Genomic DNA, 16,138 nt, shown 5'->3' on the forward strand with positions numbered 1-16,138 from the left:
ATACTATTTAAATTTACCATAAAATCGGTTAACGTTAATAAATAACGTTTAAACGTTTTTTATATTAAGTAATATTACTTATATTAAATAACGTATTAAAATACCGTTATGTTTTTTTTTAATAAAAAAGGACTCTTTTAAAAGAAATAAAGATATTAAATTAATAACTTCTTTAATAAAGTTTACTATTATAAATTTATAAATTTAATTTATTATTATTTTAAATTTTTATTTATTTAAATAAATAATTTTTTTAAAAAATTAATATATTATTAAAATAATATAAGTTATTTAATAAGTTAAAATTTCATTTATTATTATAATTAAATAAATAAATTACTCCATTAATTAAGAATAACCATATATTATCATTTATAAAATTAAAAAAAAATTTTTAATTTATTAATTTTTATTATATTTAACATTTTATACGTAAGGAAAATTTCTTATAATATATCTTACCTCTTTTATTTTAATTATTTAAACTTATTTAAAAAAATTATAATTTCTTATAAAATTAACATATATTTTAAGCTTTTTAAATAAAAACCTACCATTTTACGCGCGTTATAACAGTTTAACATAACTTAAATTTACCATAAAATTAACTTAAGTTTTTAAAAACTTAAAGCATCTTTTATACCAATTAATATTATATTAAAATATAACATATTATAATTATTTTACGCTTAAATTAAAGGTTATTTCACGTAAATAAATTTAACATTAATAAACTAAATTTATTATTTTAAACTTAAATATGTAATTATTTTATAAATTAACTTAATAAATTTCTTTATATTAAATTAAATTAAATTATAAATTTTTAATTTATTATAATATTATAATAATTTTTATTAATAAATAAATTATATTTTAAATTTATTAAATAAATTTATCTTTATTTAATTTTTAAACTTTTCCCCTATTATAAAAAATTTAATTATAAATAATTTAATTTTTTAACAATATTACTATATTTAAAACAATTACGTTTAATTGTTAAATTTATTTTTAAATTAATTTAATTATTAAAAATTTTAAAGTTTTTTTATATTTTAAAAATATTGTTACTCTTTTAAAATAATAATTAATAATAATAAAATATTAACCTTTTTATAAATATAAATTGTTTTAAAAGGTAAAAACGTTATAAAATTTTTTATTTACCTTTAATAATGTTTTTTTATTAATTTTTTTAAATTTTAACTTTATAATTATATTTTCTTTAAAATTTAAAGATTTTAATTTTTTATAAAGTATTAAATAAATTAAAAAATAATATTATTTAATTTTTAATTAATATAATTTATAATTAAAATTATAATGGTATTTATATATATCTTATAATTTTTTAATAACGGATTAATTATATTTTAAAAATATTTATTAAATAATAATATTTTTATTAATATTTAATTTATAAATTATATTTTATTTATAAAATAAATTTTATAAATTTAATTATAAATTATTTAATCTTTTACGTTATTATAATTTATTATTATTTTTAATTATAAGATATAATAAAGGTTTTAAAAAAGTCTTTATAATTTAATAATATTATTTATTATAATTAAGAAAAATTATAATAAATTAATTTATATTTTAAATAATTAAATATTTTAATTAAATTGTTTTTAATCTTTTAATTTTTATTCTTAATTAATAAAAATATCTTTAATAAATATTTTTATAATAATTAATTTTTAATAAATTTAAAAATTTTACCTTTAATAATTAAATATTAATATTTTTAATTATCTTTATTAATTATTATAATAATCTTAAAAATTAATAAAATAAAATCATATATTTTATTTTATTATTTTATATTAATATATTTAAATATAAGTTTATTTTAAACATTTTAATTTTTTTATAATAAAAATCTTAATTCCTTATTATATTTAATAAAAAGTATAAGGTTCTTTAAAAGGAAAAATTTAATTAAATTAATATATATAATAAAACGGATTAACCGGTTAAGTTTAAGGTTTAATTATAAATTTTTTAACTATAATAATTTTAATATACGTTATTAAAATTAAAATTATTGTAATTATTAACCGTTTAATTATTATTTTAAATATAATATCGTATTATATATAACGTAATACTTTAAATACTTTTATACGGTAAGTGCTTAAATAATTAACTTATATTTCTATAAAATTTAACACATTTTTTAAACTTTATATAAATATAAAATTAATATTTTTCCGCACTTTATATAAGTTATATAAATAATTTTATTTAAAATTAATATAAACGTTAAAAACTTTTAACTTTTTTTAATTTAAATTATCTTATTAATATCCATTTATTATTAATAAATATATTTAATTAATAAATTTAATAAAATTTTATTATTTTTAATATTAATAAATTCTTAACTAAATTTATCTTTTAATTATTCTTTATTAAAAAATTTAAATTATATTTATTTTAATTATAAAATTTAAAAAAACCCCGTATTAATATTTATTATTATTATTTTCCCGTATTAAAATTAAGTAATTTACGCGTTTATTATTTTTTTTAAATATAATAACCGTTTTTTAAGCTTTTTTTTTAAGGTTAAACCTTAATTTTTCGTTATTTATTATAATTATAATAAGTTAAAACCTTACTATTAAAAATTAATAAAATAAAAATTTAAATAAATTATTATTAACGTAAAATTATATAATTTAAAAAATTATTATAAATTATTAATAAACTTTAAAAAATATTAATTTTTAATTTAATAAATATATCCTTTTATAAGTCAAGGTTTTTAATATATATTAATTTTAAAATTATTATAATTATTTATATAATAAAGTATTATTAAATAAATTATAATTAATTTAATAAGTTATTTATAATTTTATAATATAAATTATTTATATTTAAATATATATAACTTAATTTTTAAAATAAATATATAATTATTAATAGAATTAATTAAGTAATTATTATATGTTAAAATTAACCAACTGCATTTTATAACGCGAAAAAATTAATTACGGTTTATATTATTAAAAGTAAATAATTTAATATTTTAAATAAAGCTTATCGCGTTAAAACACACTTTTTACTTTTCCTTTTTACATTTTTTAAGGCGTTGGTTTATTATATATATCGCATACGTTAAACGGGTAAAAATAAAATTTATAAATTTTAAAAAAAAACCATTACCTTGTAATTATAAAGTAATTATAAAGTAAATATTTCTTAATATTTTATAATAAGTTTAATTATTAGTTAATTATTTATAAAGTTTAACTAATAATTATTAAGTAAAAAATATGTTTAATAATTTTTAAATATTTTAAATATGCGTTTTATAACGTTTTAAAAGGGTTAATAATTATTATAATTTCTTAATAACCGAGTTTAAATTATAAAGTTATATAAAATATTATGTAATAATTATTATTTTAATATAAAATATAAGGAAAGGAAAACGTTACCGTTTAACGGTAATATTTTTAAAGGTTAAATCACATTTAATAAGTTACGTAACGTAATTAACGATTAAATTAATACGATTTAATGAGTATATAAACCATAAATATAAACGTAATTTAATCATTTTTTTTAAGCCTTAAAAAGATCTTTAAAAGTAAGTAATTAAATTATATAAAATAAAATAATAAGGTTTTTTTTAAATTAAACCGATATAATTATTAAATTAACTATATAAATAATTAAATATAATAAAGTAATTTATTTTTTAAACCGCGTATTTATTTTAAACTTTTTAATTTAAAATTAAAGTTAAAAGTTATTATAATTATAATTATTATTATATTATTATTATTTTTTTATATATTTACCGAATTTAATTAAGTTAAAAATGTAAGTTTAAAAGTTTTTATACGCGTAAAAATTTCTTAAAAAATTATTTTATATAAGAAATTTTAAAAATTAATTTATAAATATATAAATAAATTTTAATTTTATATAACTTTTTTATATTTAATTATAACCCCATTTTATATTTTTTTAAAAGTTACCATTTTATTATTAATCTTATTTTTTTAATCTTATTTATTATTATAAAATTTTTATAACGTATATTTTTTTTAATTATTATTAATTTATAAAATTTTTATAATATTTAACTTATTATAACTTTATTATAATTAACCTTTTAAATAATTTTTTAAATATTATTTATAAAATGTTTAAAATATTTAACCGAATGCTTTTAAAAGGTTATAAAAGGTTATTACCGTATTATTTTTTTTAACGCGGTTTATAAAGCATATATTTAATTTTAACCTTTATTATTACGTAACGTTTAATAAAGTATATCCGATAATATAAGTTGTATTATTTTAAAAAGTTTAAAAAAAGGTTTTATACAAATGTAAATGTATTATTATAAGGTAATTGTCACGGTTAAAGTAGTCACGTGATTGTGTGCGTATAAACGGGCGGGGTATTTTATAAGTTACGGTTTTTTTTTATCCCGTATACCACAATTTATTTACCGGATAATTATCGGGTAATTATAAGATAATTTTAAAATAAGCCTTTTTAATTTTATATAAATTTAAAAATAAACTTAATCCTTGTTTAACTTATGGGTTTTATTTCGTATATAAGATGTTTTAATGGTAAAAATATTTTAAATTATATATATATTTTAATTTACCACCTTTTAATAAGGTTATTTTATACGTATTATATATTACTTGGTAGCCTTAAATTTTCTTTATTTAAAAGTATTAATTAAAGGGGTATAAATGGTTAAAGGCGGGCGTAATAAAGGTTAAAAAATCGTTTATAAAATAAGCGTTTTTAAAAGTAATAATAATAACGTACCTTTTAATATTTACGTAAAAGTAAAATATATACCGTTTAATAACCTTATTTAAAAAGATTATAATAAAATAAATTATATAACTTTAAAAGATATAAATATAAAATAAATATAATTTTATAATATTAATAAAAAATTATATATATGTAATTTAAGTTATATTTTAAAAATAAAATATAAAAAAATTATTTATAATATATTAATTTATATATAATAAAATATTTTATAAAAGGTTCCTTATATTATTAAATAATATGTACAAATAAATAACCCGAAAAAAAACAAATATAATAATATATAACATATTATTATTAAAGTTTATTATAAAGGTAAATAATTAAAAAAGACTGTATTATAAAGTAATTTTAAAGTAATTATAAAGTAACCTTTTTTATATTTACAAGGTAAAAATAAACTTAAAACTTATTAAAAGATAATATAAAAATTTTATAAAATAATTATATATATAATATAAAATAAAGTAATAAAATATTATTTTAATTTTATTATTTAATTTTATTTTTTTATAAAATATTACCGTTATAAAAATGTTATTTTATATCGTATTTAATTATAATTACTTTAAAACTACTTTATATTTTTTTTATACGTAATAATCCACTTTATTTTAAATATATATTAAACTATTATAAAATAATTTTTAAGTAAGCCTTTTCGTATTTAACTATTATTTTATTTAATTATATTTATATTAAAATATTTTTATTTTTATTTTTATTTTTATTTTATAATTTATATATTATTTATAAAATAACCTTTACCTATTTTTAATTATATTATATATTAACCATTATTTATCTTATATTTATTTTATATTTATTTTAAAACCATTTTATACTTACTTTATATATACCTTATATTTATTTAAGTTACTTATTTTATAAATATATTATATATTTACTTTATAATTACCTTATATTTATTTTATATTTATTACACATTTACCTTATAATTACCTTATATTAACTTTTTTTATAAAGTAACTTTTAAATAATCCTTTTTATATTTAACCTTCCCGTTCTTTTTTATACCTTTATAACCTTTACTTAAAAATCTTTTACTTTTTTAAAATAAAAAGTTAACTTTATAATTTTACTGTTTTTAAGATGTTTTACTTTAAATTACGTTATAAACCTTTTTTAAAATCTTAAGGTAAAGATAACCCCTTTATTTAAATAATAATAATTAACGTATAATAATTTAATAAAACATTATTAACAAAGTTTTTAACGCTTTAATAAAAGATTTAAATACTTTTTTTAAATATTTATCAAGTTTATTTAAATTGGTAATATAAGTTTACAACTTTTAATATACGTAAATATTTTTTAATAAATTTAATTAAATTATTTTTTTAAACGTATATAATAATAAAAATAAAAAGATATTATAATGTTAAAAATATAAAAGCTACCTTTATACGTTAAAATACAACGGAAAAATCAAGTTATTAAATTATTATTATATTTATTTTATACTTATTTTATACTTATTTTAAAATTATCTTATAAATATTAATTTATTTTTTAATTTATAAAATAATTTTATTTAAAAATTTTATTTTATACTTATTTTAAATTTACTTTATAAATATTTATATAAATTAAGTTTTATAAAATAATTTTACTTAATAATATTATTTAAGAGGAATTTATTACTTTTCCCGTTTATAAGGTAGTTTTTTTCGTTTAAATTATTCGGGAATGTTTTTATATCTTTTTATTTATAAGGTAAATTATTTTATTAAACTTATTTAAGAATATTATATTTAATATAACGTTTTATAAAATAACTTTTATTAAATATTTACTTTATATTTTTTTCCTTTTTATTAAATAAGTTTTATTAATAAAACTTACTTTATATCCCGTTAACTTTTATTATTATAAAATAATCTCTTTTATACACTTACCCGGTATTAGTTTCGTGGCGGGTATATAAAAAGTTTAAAAATAATTATTTTAATAACTTTTTTAATTTTCGTATATATTATTTATCGTTATCAACTTTCGGCTTTTCGGTTATATTAACTTTTAATTTATTTTTTAATATATTATAATCTTTTTTTAATGACTTTTTTCGTTTTCGTTAACATTATTTTAATTGTTTAAAATAATCGCTATTATTACCGTTATTATTACTTTAATGATTATTACTTTAATAAACCGTTTTATTATAACTTTTTACTTTTAATTGTTCGATAAATTTATCGATTAAATAAGTTATTATCGTTTTTTTTATTACTTTCGCTTTTTAAATTTATTATTTAAAAGGTTTATTAACTTAAAGTATTTATTTAACGCCGTTATATAATAACGCACATTTACATTACTTTATTTTATATAATTTAAACGTATTTTTAACGCGCCGTTTTTTAACGCGGAACCATTATTTTAATATAACTTTATTCCCGGTTTACTCGTAAAAATCCGCGCCGAAACCGGCGTTAAAACGGTAAAAGTGCTACCATGTAAACTGGTTAATCGGTTAAAAAGTACGTTGATTATCTTAAGTTTAATGGCCTTATAAGCTTTACTTATATAACATACATTACGACCTTTATCGTACCTTAATCACCTCGGTGACGTGGATTACATCTTAAGTCACTTTTAACATAAAGATTATAATACATCTGTCACTTACGATACTTATAAGAAAGCGAGCCCCTCGTTTACCGTCGACACACAGTTAAACTTTAACTTTAAACAAGACTTCTCCGATGAAATGAGTAGACTAGTATGTCTGCGCTTTAAATATTACAGTCTTAAGCTCACTGGGTTCATCTCCATAAGTCGCAACCACCAAGAGAACCGTTATGCATATTGCGTGGTTAACCCCGTTAATAATTTCGATCTTTTAAGGCAATCGTGGTAAACTGCTCTTAAGGTCACCGCCTTCGTCGTCGGGACTGTCATTGGTATTGCTGTCACTATCGGCATCGGCTTAACCGTCGAAGACAGTCTCGGCGTCGCCGTTGGTGTATTCGGGCTAAGCGAAGTGGCGGCCGTTACAGCCTCTTCCGTAATCTAAGTCGCTTCAGCCGCAATTGGAGGAGCAGCCGGCAATATCGCTAGCGGTTATGTCAGCGCTGCCATCTAAGGCAACACTTACACTGGAATAGATGCCCTCGTCGACGCGCTAAGGGGTGCCGCCGGTGGTTCTGTTGATGTCACGAGGTGGAACCAAACAGCATGGAAACAACTTCGTTGTTCCGCAAGGAACTCTAACCTATCTGGCGAGCCCATGGCTCGTATATACATACATGTTCTTTGTCCTAAATGTCTCATCTAAAATCCTGACAGTTGGCAAGCTGACCGAACCCGCAGCTTAAGCGTTTGTGGCTAGCGCTAGGTACGGCGAAGGGGCGTTAGCTCCGTCGGCATAGTAGGCTTTAGCGGGCGGAATCACAAGGGCTGTTAACCAAGGGACGCAATGTATTGTTAGGCCGATCTTTCTGGGTGAGTTCATAAGCCTATTGAAGGTCGGTACTTCCGTGCTTATGGAATTCGGTAGAGGCTTAATCGGGATGTACGCCCTTAATAAGATGAAGGTGTGGTATCGCGAGACTTTGCCTCGTGTTTTAACTATAGCAAAGCAGTTTCTGGGAAAGATACAAACTGATCGGATGAAGGACATTGATGTTTACGACAGCAGCGGGGTGGATCTTGTCGGCTTCGAGAGTCTTTCGGGGACTAGCTCGGCTGTTAATGCGGAGATTTCTACTCTGGCGAGTTCAACATTAAAATCTAGGCCTGGGACTTTAAATCTGGAACATGAGGATCTTCCTCCGTTGACAACCGAACTTTGAGAGCCGGATGTTACGATATTCGATCCCCCAATGCAATAGAAGATCTGTTTGAACGTTGTGTAGGCAGTAAAGCAATAGTAAATCGGGGATTTTGTCAAGGAAGGCCTCGCCGTAGTTACATTACGTTTATACGCTTAGCTACTCGAATCCGTTTAAAGGTAGTAGTATAATAAGTATCGAACACGTTTCCCGTCTTAAAAAGTATCAAATCTAAGCCTCTTCTATCTCTGCATTATCAGGGGGTACAAATGGAGTTTCCTGGGCCTTCCAAGCTTGCGTTACGTATCTGGAGAAGTTAGGAACTCCTCGCCCTGGTACATTATGAATAGGGTCTATCAAAGGAATGACAACATACTTTGTATGACTTCCCCTTGCAGCGAGTTCGCCTTTGGCATTCCGGAAAGTTACAGACGTATAAGCTAATGTCTTGCCGACTATTCAGGGGATTAGTTCTGGTCTTGCTGCTTATCTGGATGAAAGTTCCTCACTCTTGTCGCAAATGGCGGTAGCGGTGATCTTGTCGCCAACTTTACCACCGCCGCTTAGATAAGTGACTTGGGAAGTTAGCGTTACCTCGGCTTATAGATTCGTTAGAACCCTGTTGTAAGCCCACCGTTTAGATCTGTTGACACGCCCGTCGCATAAAGCCCCATCGATGAGACAGCGAGGGAGCCTCCTAAGTCTACCATGCTAGCAATTGTACCGCCATGTATAATATTCAGGCGGTTCTGGGCGCAGGTCATGAGTAAGTCTTTAATGAACGTGAATCTGGATCGCGTATCTTACCGTGTGGTCCTTGGTGATATCTAATTCGAAATCAACCTTCCCTACAGCGGCGTTTGTAACTCTGAACTATGATCATTAACAGACTTAGACAACTGCCATTTACCGCATATCGAAATAAACGCACGTGCGGCCCTAGTAGCCTAGTAGAAGAGGATCAGTAACGGGATGTGAAATATCATGGGAGCATCGAATCGATTTACCTCGGCTCTAAGCCGGACTCGGCCATAAAGGATTTCAAGACCTAAACGGTCCCAATTAGTAACAGTAACATTTCGTGGATGAGATTCCGGATGCTAACCGATCTCACGAATCTCAGCGGGGGTAACTTTTGCGCCATTGTGAGATTTGGGTATGAATTGTTCGGGAGATGAAAACTAAGCTCCGGAGTCCGCGAGCCGAACTAAGGTGATTAACAGCCGCACCGTTTTACTAATGTGGATCCAAATAGGTAAATAAAGTGGGTCTGATATGGAGCTACCGGTACACTGATACGCTGATAAGAGATAAGCAATTGCATTCTTCACCTTTTGCGACCGCATTTTTAGCCGCCCGATCTGATCAAACAATGGCTTTTTTTCATGGCATCACGGTAGCGCAGCTATGGCTACGAATTTCGAACCCCCAGAACCCACGATAATACCCACAGCCAACGCCGTTCCGTATACTCGATTACATATAACGCCGTTAGACGAATCGTTGCTTAGCGTTGTTGTCCCCTCTTCGATCCTACCTCGAGCGCGTAACATCTCATATCACACTATCGAAACCTTTCCTGACAAGCAATACGGTTTCGTCGATCTACCCGCGGCCGATGCGGACAAGATTAAAAGAAAACTAAACGGAGCCGTCCTGAGAGGAATCAAGATGCGTATCGAGAAGGCCAAGCCTGAACGTATCCCCGAGCCCACAGGCGCGGCTTGTGAGAGCGAAGTCAAGAAGGATAGAAAAAAGAGGAAGCGCGAGACTGACGTGACACCCGGAGTTGAACTCGAAGGTCGAAAAGTCAAGCGCGGATGGACTACCTCGGATCGCAAGATGATTGAGGAGAAGCGGAAGACAAAGAAGGAAAAGAAATCTAAGGAAGGGAAGAAAAAGAGGAGGGAGACCAAGTCAAAATATACAGATGGGCCTGAATGTTTGTTCAAGACGAAACTTCCGAATGCTGGGATATCGTCGAAAGATAGTCAAGATCCCGACGGGTCCAGAAAGAAGAAGCACAAGAGCGGTCGCGAGGTAGTCATGCACGAGTTTGAGAAGACGATAAAGCATCCTTCATTTCTCAAGAGCAACACCGAGAAGTCAAGCTTAGGAGCTGTGTCCTTTGAAGATGGCGTCGGCTGGGTGGACGAGCACGGAGTTGTTGTCGAACCCGTCGCGAGTAAGAGACCAAGCGTTAATCCTTCTAAACAAGCGGCGGAATCCAAGCCCTCCGAACCGGTAATTTCTGCAGAGGACAGCGATACGACGAGCAGCAGTGGCTCTTCTGATGACTCTGGTGATTCTGATTCTGATGATGATGATGATGCCAACGATGCCGATGATGCCGAGGTGCTCGGCCAGGTCGTAGATAGCTCAGAGGATGAAGAAGGCAACGAGCAGCCTACGGAGCTCGAGTTAGACACGCGGATTTTGACCAGCCCCGTATCAATCCTAAAGACGGGGTCCGCGAGGCCGAAATCTTCCGGTTCGACCACAAGCCTCACCATTAAGATACCCCCTGTCACGCCGGCTGCTACGAAAGTGCATCCCCTCGAGGCGTTATATAAGCGACCTAAGGGGGACTCTGAAATACCTAACGAAGCTCAACCTTTCAGTTTCTTTGACGGAGACGATGATGACATCGAAGAAGATGATAGCGCCATGGGTCCCCCGAGCCAGCCTCCCATGACTCCATTCACAAAGCAAGACTTTGAATATAGAAACGTAAGGAGCGCCGCGCCGACTCCGGATACGGCACATCCTAGTCGGACTTTCAATCTATGGCCGAGACAGGGCTCTACGGATGATATAGCCGAGGATGATGAGGAAGAAGAACTGGAGGACGACGGCGAGCACGCGGGAATCAGTACCAATGCCACCCATGCCGATGGTGGCGGTCAAACTCCTGCTAGCGATTTTCAAAGGCAGTTTTGGGAGAGCCGGGGTGATCTGAACCGCTCTTGGAGGAGGCGGCGGAAGGCTGTTTCGAAAGAGAAGCGTTATAGGGACAATCGTGCTCGTGCAGAACGGGCAATTTAGGGCGTGTATCATACGCAAATTTCAGCAGTTTTATATTAGGTGTTGCTTTTATACATGTACTATAATCCATAGGTATACACGGGCCTTATTAACGAACCAGAACCCATATAGGAAAGGATTTCCATGTTACAAGACACTCTAAACTCATTAGTTGCTCGGTCACGAAATCAGAAAACCATAATGAATGAAACCTTCGCATTACAAACTCTTCATCATCAATCAGGTACTATGGATCGTGTGGTCACGATATTCTGCAAGTATCTCAACTGCCAAAATCAAAGCTGTAACCTTCCTTACACTGAGAGCTCGGATTATCCCGCCTCCACTATCTGCAAAATGACTTCCTCTTCCACCTTACAATGAGGCTAAATAAAAGCCAAGTTTGTGTTCGCCACTTGTCAAAGAATTATTTATGGAAAAGAATACGGCATATGCCCTCGTGATCAAAACTCAATTCTAAGCGAATCGGTCAGCATGCATATTGATAGGTAGAGAATGAAGAAACACTGACCTTGTGGGCACAGTTCCAGCGCAATATTAACGGAACTAGAACTCACAGTCTGGTGGGGGTTCCATCAAACCTGAGCTAGTAATTCAAAGTTGCTCACAAAGGGAGAAAAAAGAAAAAGAAATGACCAAACAGCCGAGAACCTCGGACGTCCAGATCGTCACCAAGATAGTGATCCAAAGTTCCATGCATGATCAAGGATCAAATAGAGATTGGTCACCCTAGGCTATCTTCTGAGGTGAAGAGGGAGCCTCGCTGGAGCGCTCGAAGATGGGGCTAAGTTCCTTGTAGGCAGTTCTATACGGATACGAGAAGTTGGTTTCGACTTCGTACTTGCGGTCGGCGCTGGAGAATGTGCCCTGCGACGACAATTCGGTAAGCGAGCTGCTACGGGGAGGGAACATGCCAGCATTGGTGAAATCGCGCTTAGTGCTACCGTAGGTGACAAGAGTGCTAGAGCTGAAAGAAGGTTCGAGACACCAGCTGTCGCGCGGAGGGAGGCCAGGACGGCGGGGTGAGCTAGACTCGGAAGAGCCCAAGTAGCCGATGTCGGTAAGGTCAGACCCAGCCGAAGCAGAGTAAGGAATAGGGTAAAGTTGTTTGTTGGTGACTACAGAACCCTCCTGCGCAGAACAGGCACTGAACTCTGTGGGTGATCCCAGCTTACCCATCTCCTCGTCATGTAAGGAGCTGCTGCGAGCAATACCGATGCCGCTGTCGACAGAAGACGTGGTGCTTTGGTTGCGGACTTGTGCTCGAGCGATAATATCTTGTGCCCCTGGATTAATAGCTGCCTTGCGGTTCTTCTGGGAAGACGGATATCGGACCGGATATTGGTCGAAACGATTATCTCGGGGGTCTGCGGTGCGGCGATGTCGACCCATATTCTGCTCGATGGAAGTGGCTGACTGGCGGTAGACGCCGCCCTCAGTTCGGTGCGCAGCAGTGCGGGCAGGCTGCGGGTGGGTAGGGTATCGTAGCTGCTGAGGGCGGCCTCGGCGGCTGTAGTCGCGGTTGCCCATCTCGACCCACGGTGCTTGCGTATACAAGCCTCGGCTAGGTCCCCATTCCTCGATGCCAGTTGCGCGGTGCTGATTCACGATGAGAATCAGAACCAAAAGGACAATGCTGCCAAACAACCACAGAAGAACAGCATTCTTCACATCCTCGTTAGTCTGCTTATCCGAGAAGGACTTGAGCATGTTAGCGCTGGCGATGATGCTGACCGTGGCTGCGCCTATCAGGCAGTAGAGCACGATCTGGACAGCATCGGTATTGGGACCGGGACGGAAGAAGGTGAATATGCCTACTACCCAGTTACAACCGTTTCGAAAGAAGCCGCAAAAACGAGCCTTGACGAAGGGACGACGATGCTGATTATCTGAAGTGACGGAGGAACGCGGGGAGAGTTGTAGGCCAAGTCCTTGACCAGTAGTACCGCGAGGTCCCTAAGACGCGGCCTGACTGTCGTGGACAGCATGGTTGTTCGAGGACATCTTGCTTGAGCTAGAAATTAACGGCTTTGATCCTTTGGTCTTGTTACCAATTTTGCCTTTGGTCTTCTGGCTAGGCGTGATATGATCGACAGAACGAGGATGTGAGAACTGTGTGTCCTGAGGTAGGACTTTATCGTTATGACGATGATCGCCAACGATGCGGCTGGTGGTAGCTTTGGTAATCTCGCGGGTTTGGTTCAAGACGCGAGCCTGGCGCGAATTTGACGTTCTAGGCAAGTCCAGTTGTATAAAAGGGATATCTCTGTAGCCTATTTTAACATAGTTGTTAGATAGGTTCATAGTGCAGTGTTGTCGGAAGTGTTCAGCCTCAGATTCCAAATTTCACACAGATCCTGTATACCATAACCATGTTGACCAGTTGGCCAATCAATCAAAGACAGCTACCCAGATACGACTGGGGACATGGCATAGAAGCAAGGAAGTAGAGGGAAATTACCTCTTCCTGGATCCCCACGGTTGCCTGTAGTTTGGGACATGATGCCGGTGACAGATGATTCACCATTCACCAATACCAGTAGAGACTGAATGTGCTGAAAAGGGCTGAATGTGCTGAAAAGGGTATGGTTATTGATGGTGTTGGAAAGGAATCAAAGGCCTATCATAGACTTGGAGCATCCAAGTCTTTGAGCTTCAGGTTTCAAGTGATAAAAACTGTTCCCTGTAAGAAAAGGTAGAGTATAAAAAGTGTTAACTAGATACTATATAAAGACCAGGGGCACAGCGTGATGGCTAGCGCACGCCTGGAATAGCTAAGAATATGCACTGGCTGGGATCTATGGAAAATAAACAGCGAGAATAGGCAGCTTACCTTGTGTAGATAAACCAAGATTCGAGGAGTCTCGGGAAAATGACGCCGATAGGTCCAGTAGTAAACACTGGCTTGAATGCCTAGCGAGTGGACGATTTAGGCAAACTCCTATAGTAGCAATGGTTAGTTAAGATCTATGTAGTTTGTATTTCTGTGCAAGAATAACATTGGAATACTGACAAAAGAATGTCAACTGGATGCAACATAGATAGATGCAAAGCCCCTTGTTCATCGCAGTGAGTCAGCGGTCGTGCTGTAGAGTGAAGGGGTTAAGGAATAATTGACGGCACCGATGAAAATATTGCTAGTAGGAACACAAGAAAGAACAGGTAGCTTCTTCAGCTGTTTCTTCGCGCATAAAATGGGTGCAGGGTGGAATCAAATGGTCATTTTGTTGCGATAGGGTACGCGCGAACGTAGAAGATAGAGACCGGATGGTTAAAGATAGGCTGAAGAACAGACTTACCTTGTACAGGAGATGGGTTGCGTAGATATGACAGGTTTTTGCAGAGGGAAAGGAAGAAAAACCAAAGGGAAATTTGTTCCGCGAGAAGACATGCAAAAAAGTGTGTTGATCAGCTGTTCAAGCGTTAGGGCAAGATGTTCTAAGGTAGGAACGCGGTTTGCATTCGCGTCTATATGGTCGCGACGCGTTGGGGAGGTGGGTACCTCGGTTGCGTAGAAACGAAATGAAACCTAACATGGGAAAGAGGCACTGAAGTTAAGAAACGGTTTAGAATGGAATGATACCTATCAGGGCAAAATATATATGCAAAGGATGATTCAAATTCAAGAGGAGTAAGCTAGAAAATGTCAGAGGCTGCCCTTGGTATATCACCACTACAGAGTGACAGGTGACTAGCTGGTAAATAGCTCATATGGTATATATTTAATACTACTAACGCCTGCCCTTTCCTAAATCTATGAGGGAACCAAGGTCCCCTTATATACAACATAGTGTATGACTAGCTGGTAGATAGCTTCAAGCTAGATCTTAGACCCCTTATCACGTCATATACCTATCGTCATCCTTGTCATCTGACAGAAAAGAAGCCACGAATGGGCTTGGAAATTGGACACGGTTTGGTATAAATAAAAAAGGAGTTTGGTTTCAACTTGCAAACATATTGCCTTTGTCATGGCCAAGCAAACTTTCTTCCAATGCGGGTAACGGTAGATATAAATTTGATAGGAGTCATGTTATATTTGCTAATATTTTACTCTGTTATCTTATAACCCAGTTTGTGATATAATTATTTTCTAAATATTCCCTCAGTAGCTTAAGCCAATGTATAAACCCTTAGGTACCTAGGTAGTAGATGATATTAAGAAGTACTACCTAAGCTCAACCTGTCAGGAGACGATAACCCTACATAAACCATAGAAGCTCTGTTTATACACGCCGAAGGCATCCTCTGTTATAAACGGTACACCCGGAATCCTAAAATGCCGCAAGTTTTAAGGCTATTAACCGGCTGTTGTTGGGTATTTATTTGGAAATTATCTTATATCGTCCCTCGAGTTGAATATATTACGGGTATTGTTTAAACACGTAAATCCTTAAGACCATTAACCGATTCCTTATTTGAATAAAGGCCGACCTACATTGATAGCTTTATGTATTAGTGCTTCATGA

General features: G+C 31.2%; 4 protein-coding genes across 4 annotated transcripts; 2 read left to right on the forward strand and 2 right to left on the reverse strand.

The window, feature by feature from the left end:
• Positions 1 to 8,336: 8,336 nt before the first annotated feature.
• Positions 8,337 to 8,645, forward strand: F5Y00DRAFT_267025 (uncharacterized protein; the record flags this gene model as incomplete). The annotated part of the gene is made up of 1 exon (XM_048012016.1): positions 8,337 to 8,645. The coding sequence occupies one exon, from the start codon at positions 8,337 to 8,339 to the stop codon at positions 8,643 to 8,645; it is 309 nt and encodes a 102-aa protein (XP_047859898.1).
• A 19-nt stretch (positions 8,646 to 8,664) lies between these two features.
• Positions 8,665 to 9,815, reverse strand: F5Y00DRAFT_219461 (Thioesterase/thiol ester dehydrase-isomerase). The gene is made up of 8 exons (XM_048005632.1): positions 9,730 to 9,815; positions 9,632 to 9,672; positions 9,556 to 9,571; positions 9,432 to 9,497; positions 9,259 to 9,373; positions 9,134 to 9,199; positions 9,001 to 9,079; positions 8,665 to 8,931 (listed from the first exon to the last, which is right to left on the reverse strand). Exons 1-8 carry the CDS (start codon positions 9,766 to 9,768, stop codon positions 8,856 to 8,858), a joined length of 498 nt encoding a protein of 165 aa, XP_047859899.1. The 5' UTR covers positions 9,769 to 9,815; the 3' UTR covers positions 8,665 to 8,855.
• A 134-nt stretch (positions 9,816 to 9,949) lies between these two features.
• F5Y00DRAFT_249791 (uncharacterized protein) lies at positions 9,950 to 11,903 on the forward strand. The gene has a single exon (XM_048009647.1). The coding sequence runs from the start codon at positions 10,032 to 10,034 to the stop codon at positions 11,667 to 11,669; it is 1,638 nt and encodes a 545-aa protein (XP_047859900.1). The 5' UTR covers positions 9,950 to 10,031; the 3' UTR covers positions 11,670 to 11,903.
• A 321-nt stretch (positions 11,904 to 12,224) lies between these two features.
• Positions 12,225 to 13,237, reverse strand: F5Y00DRAFT_249792 (uncharacterized protein; the record flags this gene model as incomplete). Its single annotated transcript, XM_048009648.1, has 1 exon — positions 12,225 to 13,237. A coding segment is annotated over exon 1 (796 nt), but the record flags the coding sequence as incomplete, so codon positions are not given.
• Between the last annotated feature and the right edge of the window lie 2,901 nt (positions 13,238 to 16,138).

The sequence above is a fragment of the Daldinia vernicosa genome (assembly GCF_022497035.1).
Source record: "Daldinia vernicosa strain CBS 139.73 unplaced genomic scaffold F5Y00scaffold_90, whole genome shotgun sequence".
NCBI lineage: Eukaryota > Fungi > Ascomycota > Sordariomycetes > Xylariales > Hypoxylaceae > Daldinia > Daldinia vernicosa.

Coding starts and splice junctions, on each gene's coding strand:
- F5Y00DRAFT_219461 (XM_048005632.1), bottom strand. CDS start 9,768: ATGGCGCAAAAGTTACCCCCGCTGAGATTCGTGAGATCG. Junction 9,673..9,729: donor CGCTGAGATTCGTGAGATCG/GTTAGCATCCGG, acceptor GGGACCGTTTAG/GTCTTGAAATCCTTTATGGC. Junction 8,932..9,000: donor GCAAGGGGAAGTCATACAAA/GTATGTTGTCAT, acceptor TAACTTCTCCAG/ATACGTAACGCAAGCTTGGA.
- F5Y00DRAFT_249791 (XM_048009647.1), top strand. CDS start 10,032: ATGGCTACGAATTTCGAACCCCCAGAACCCACGATAATACCCACAGCC.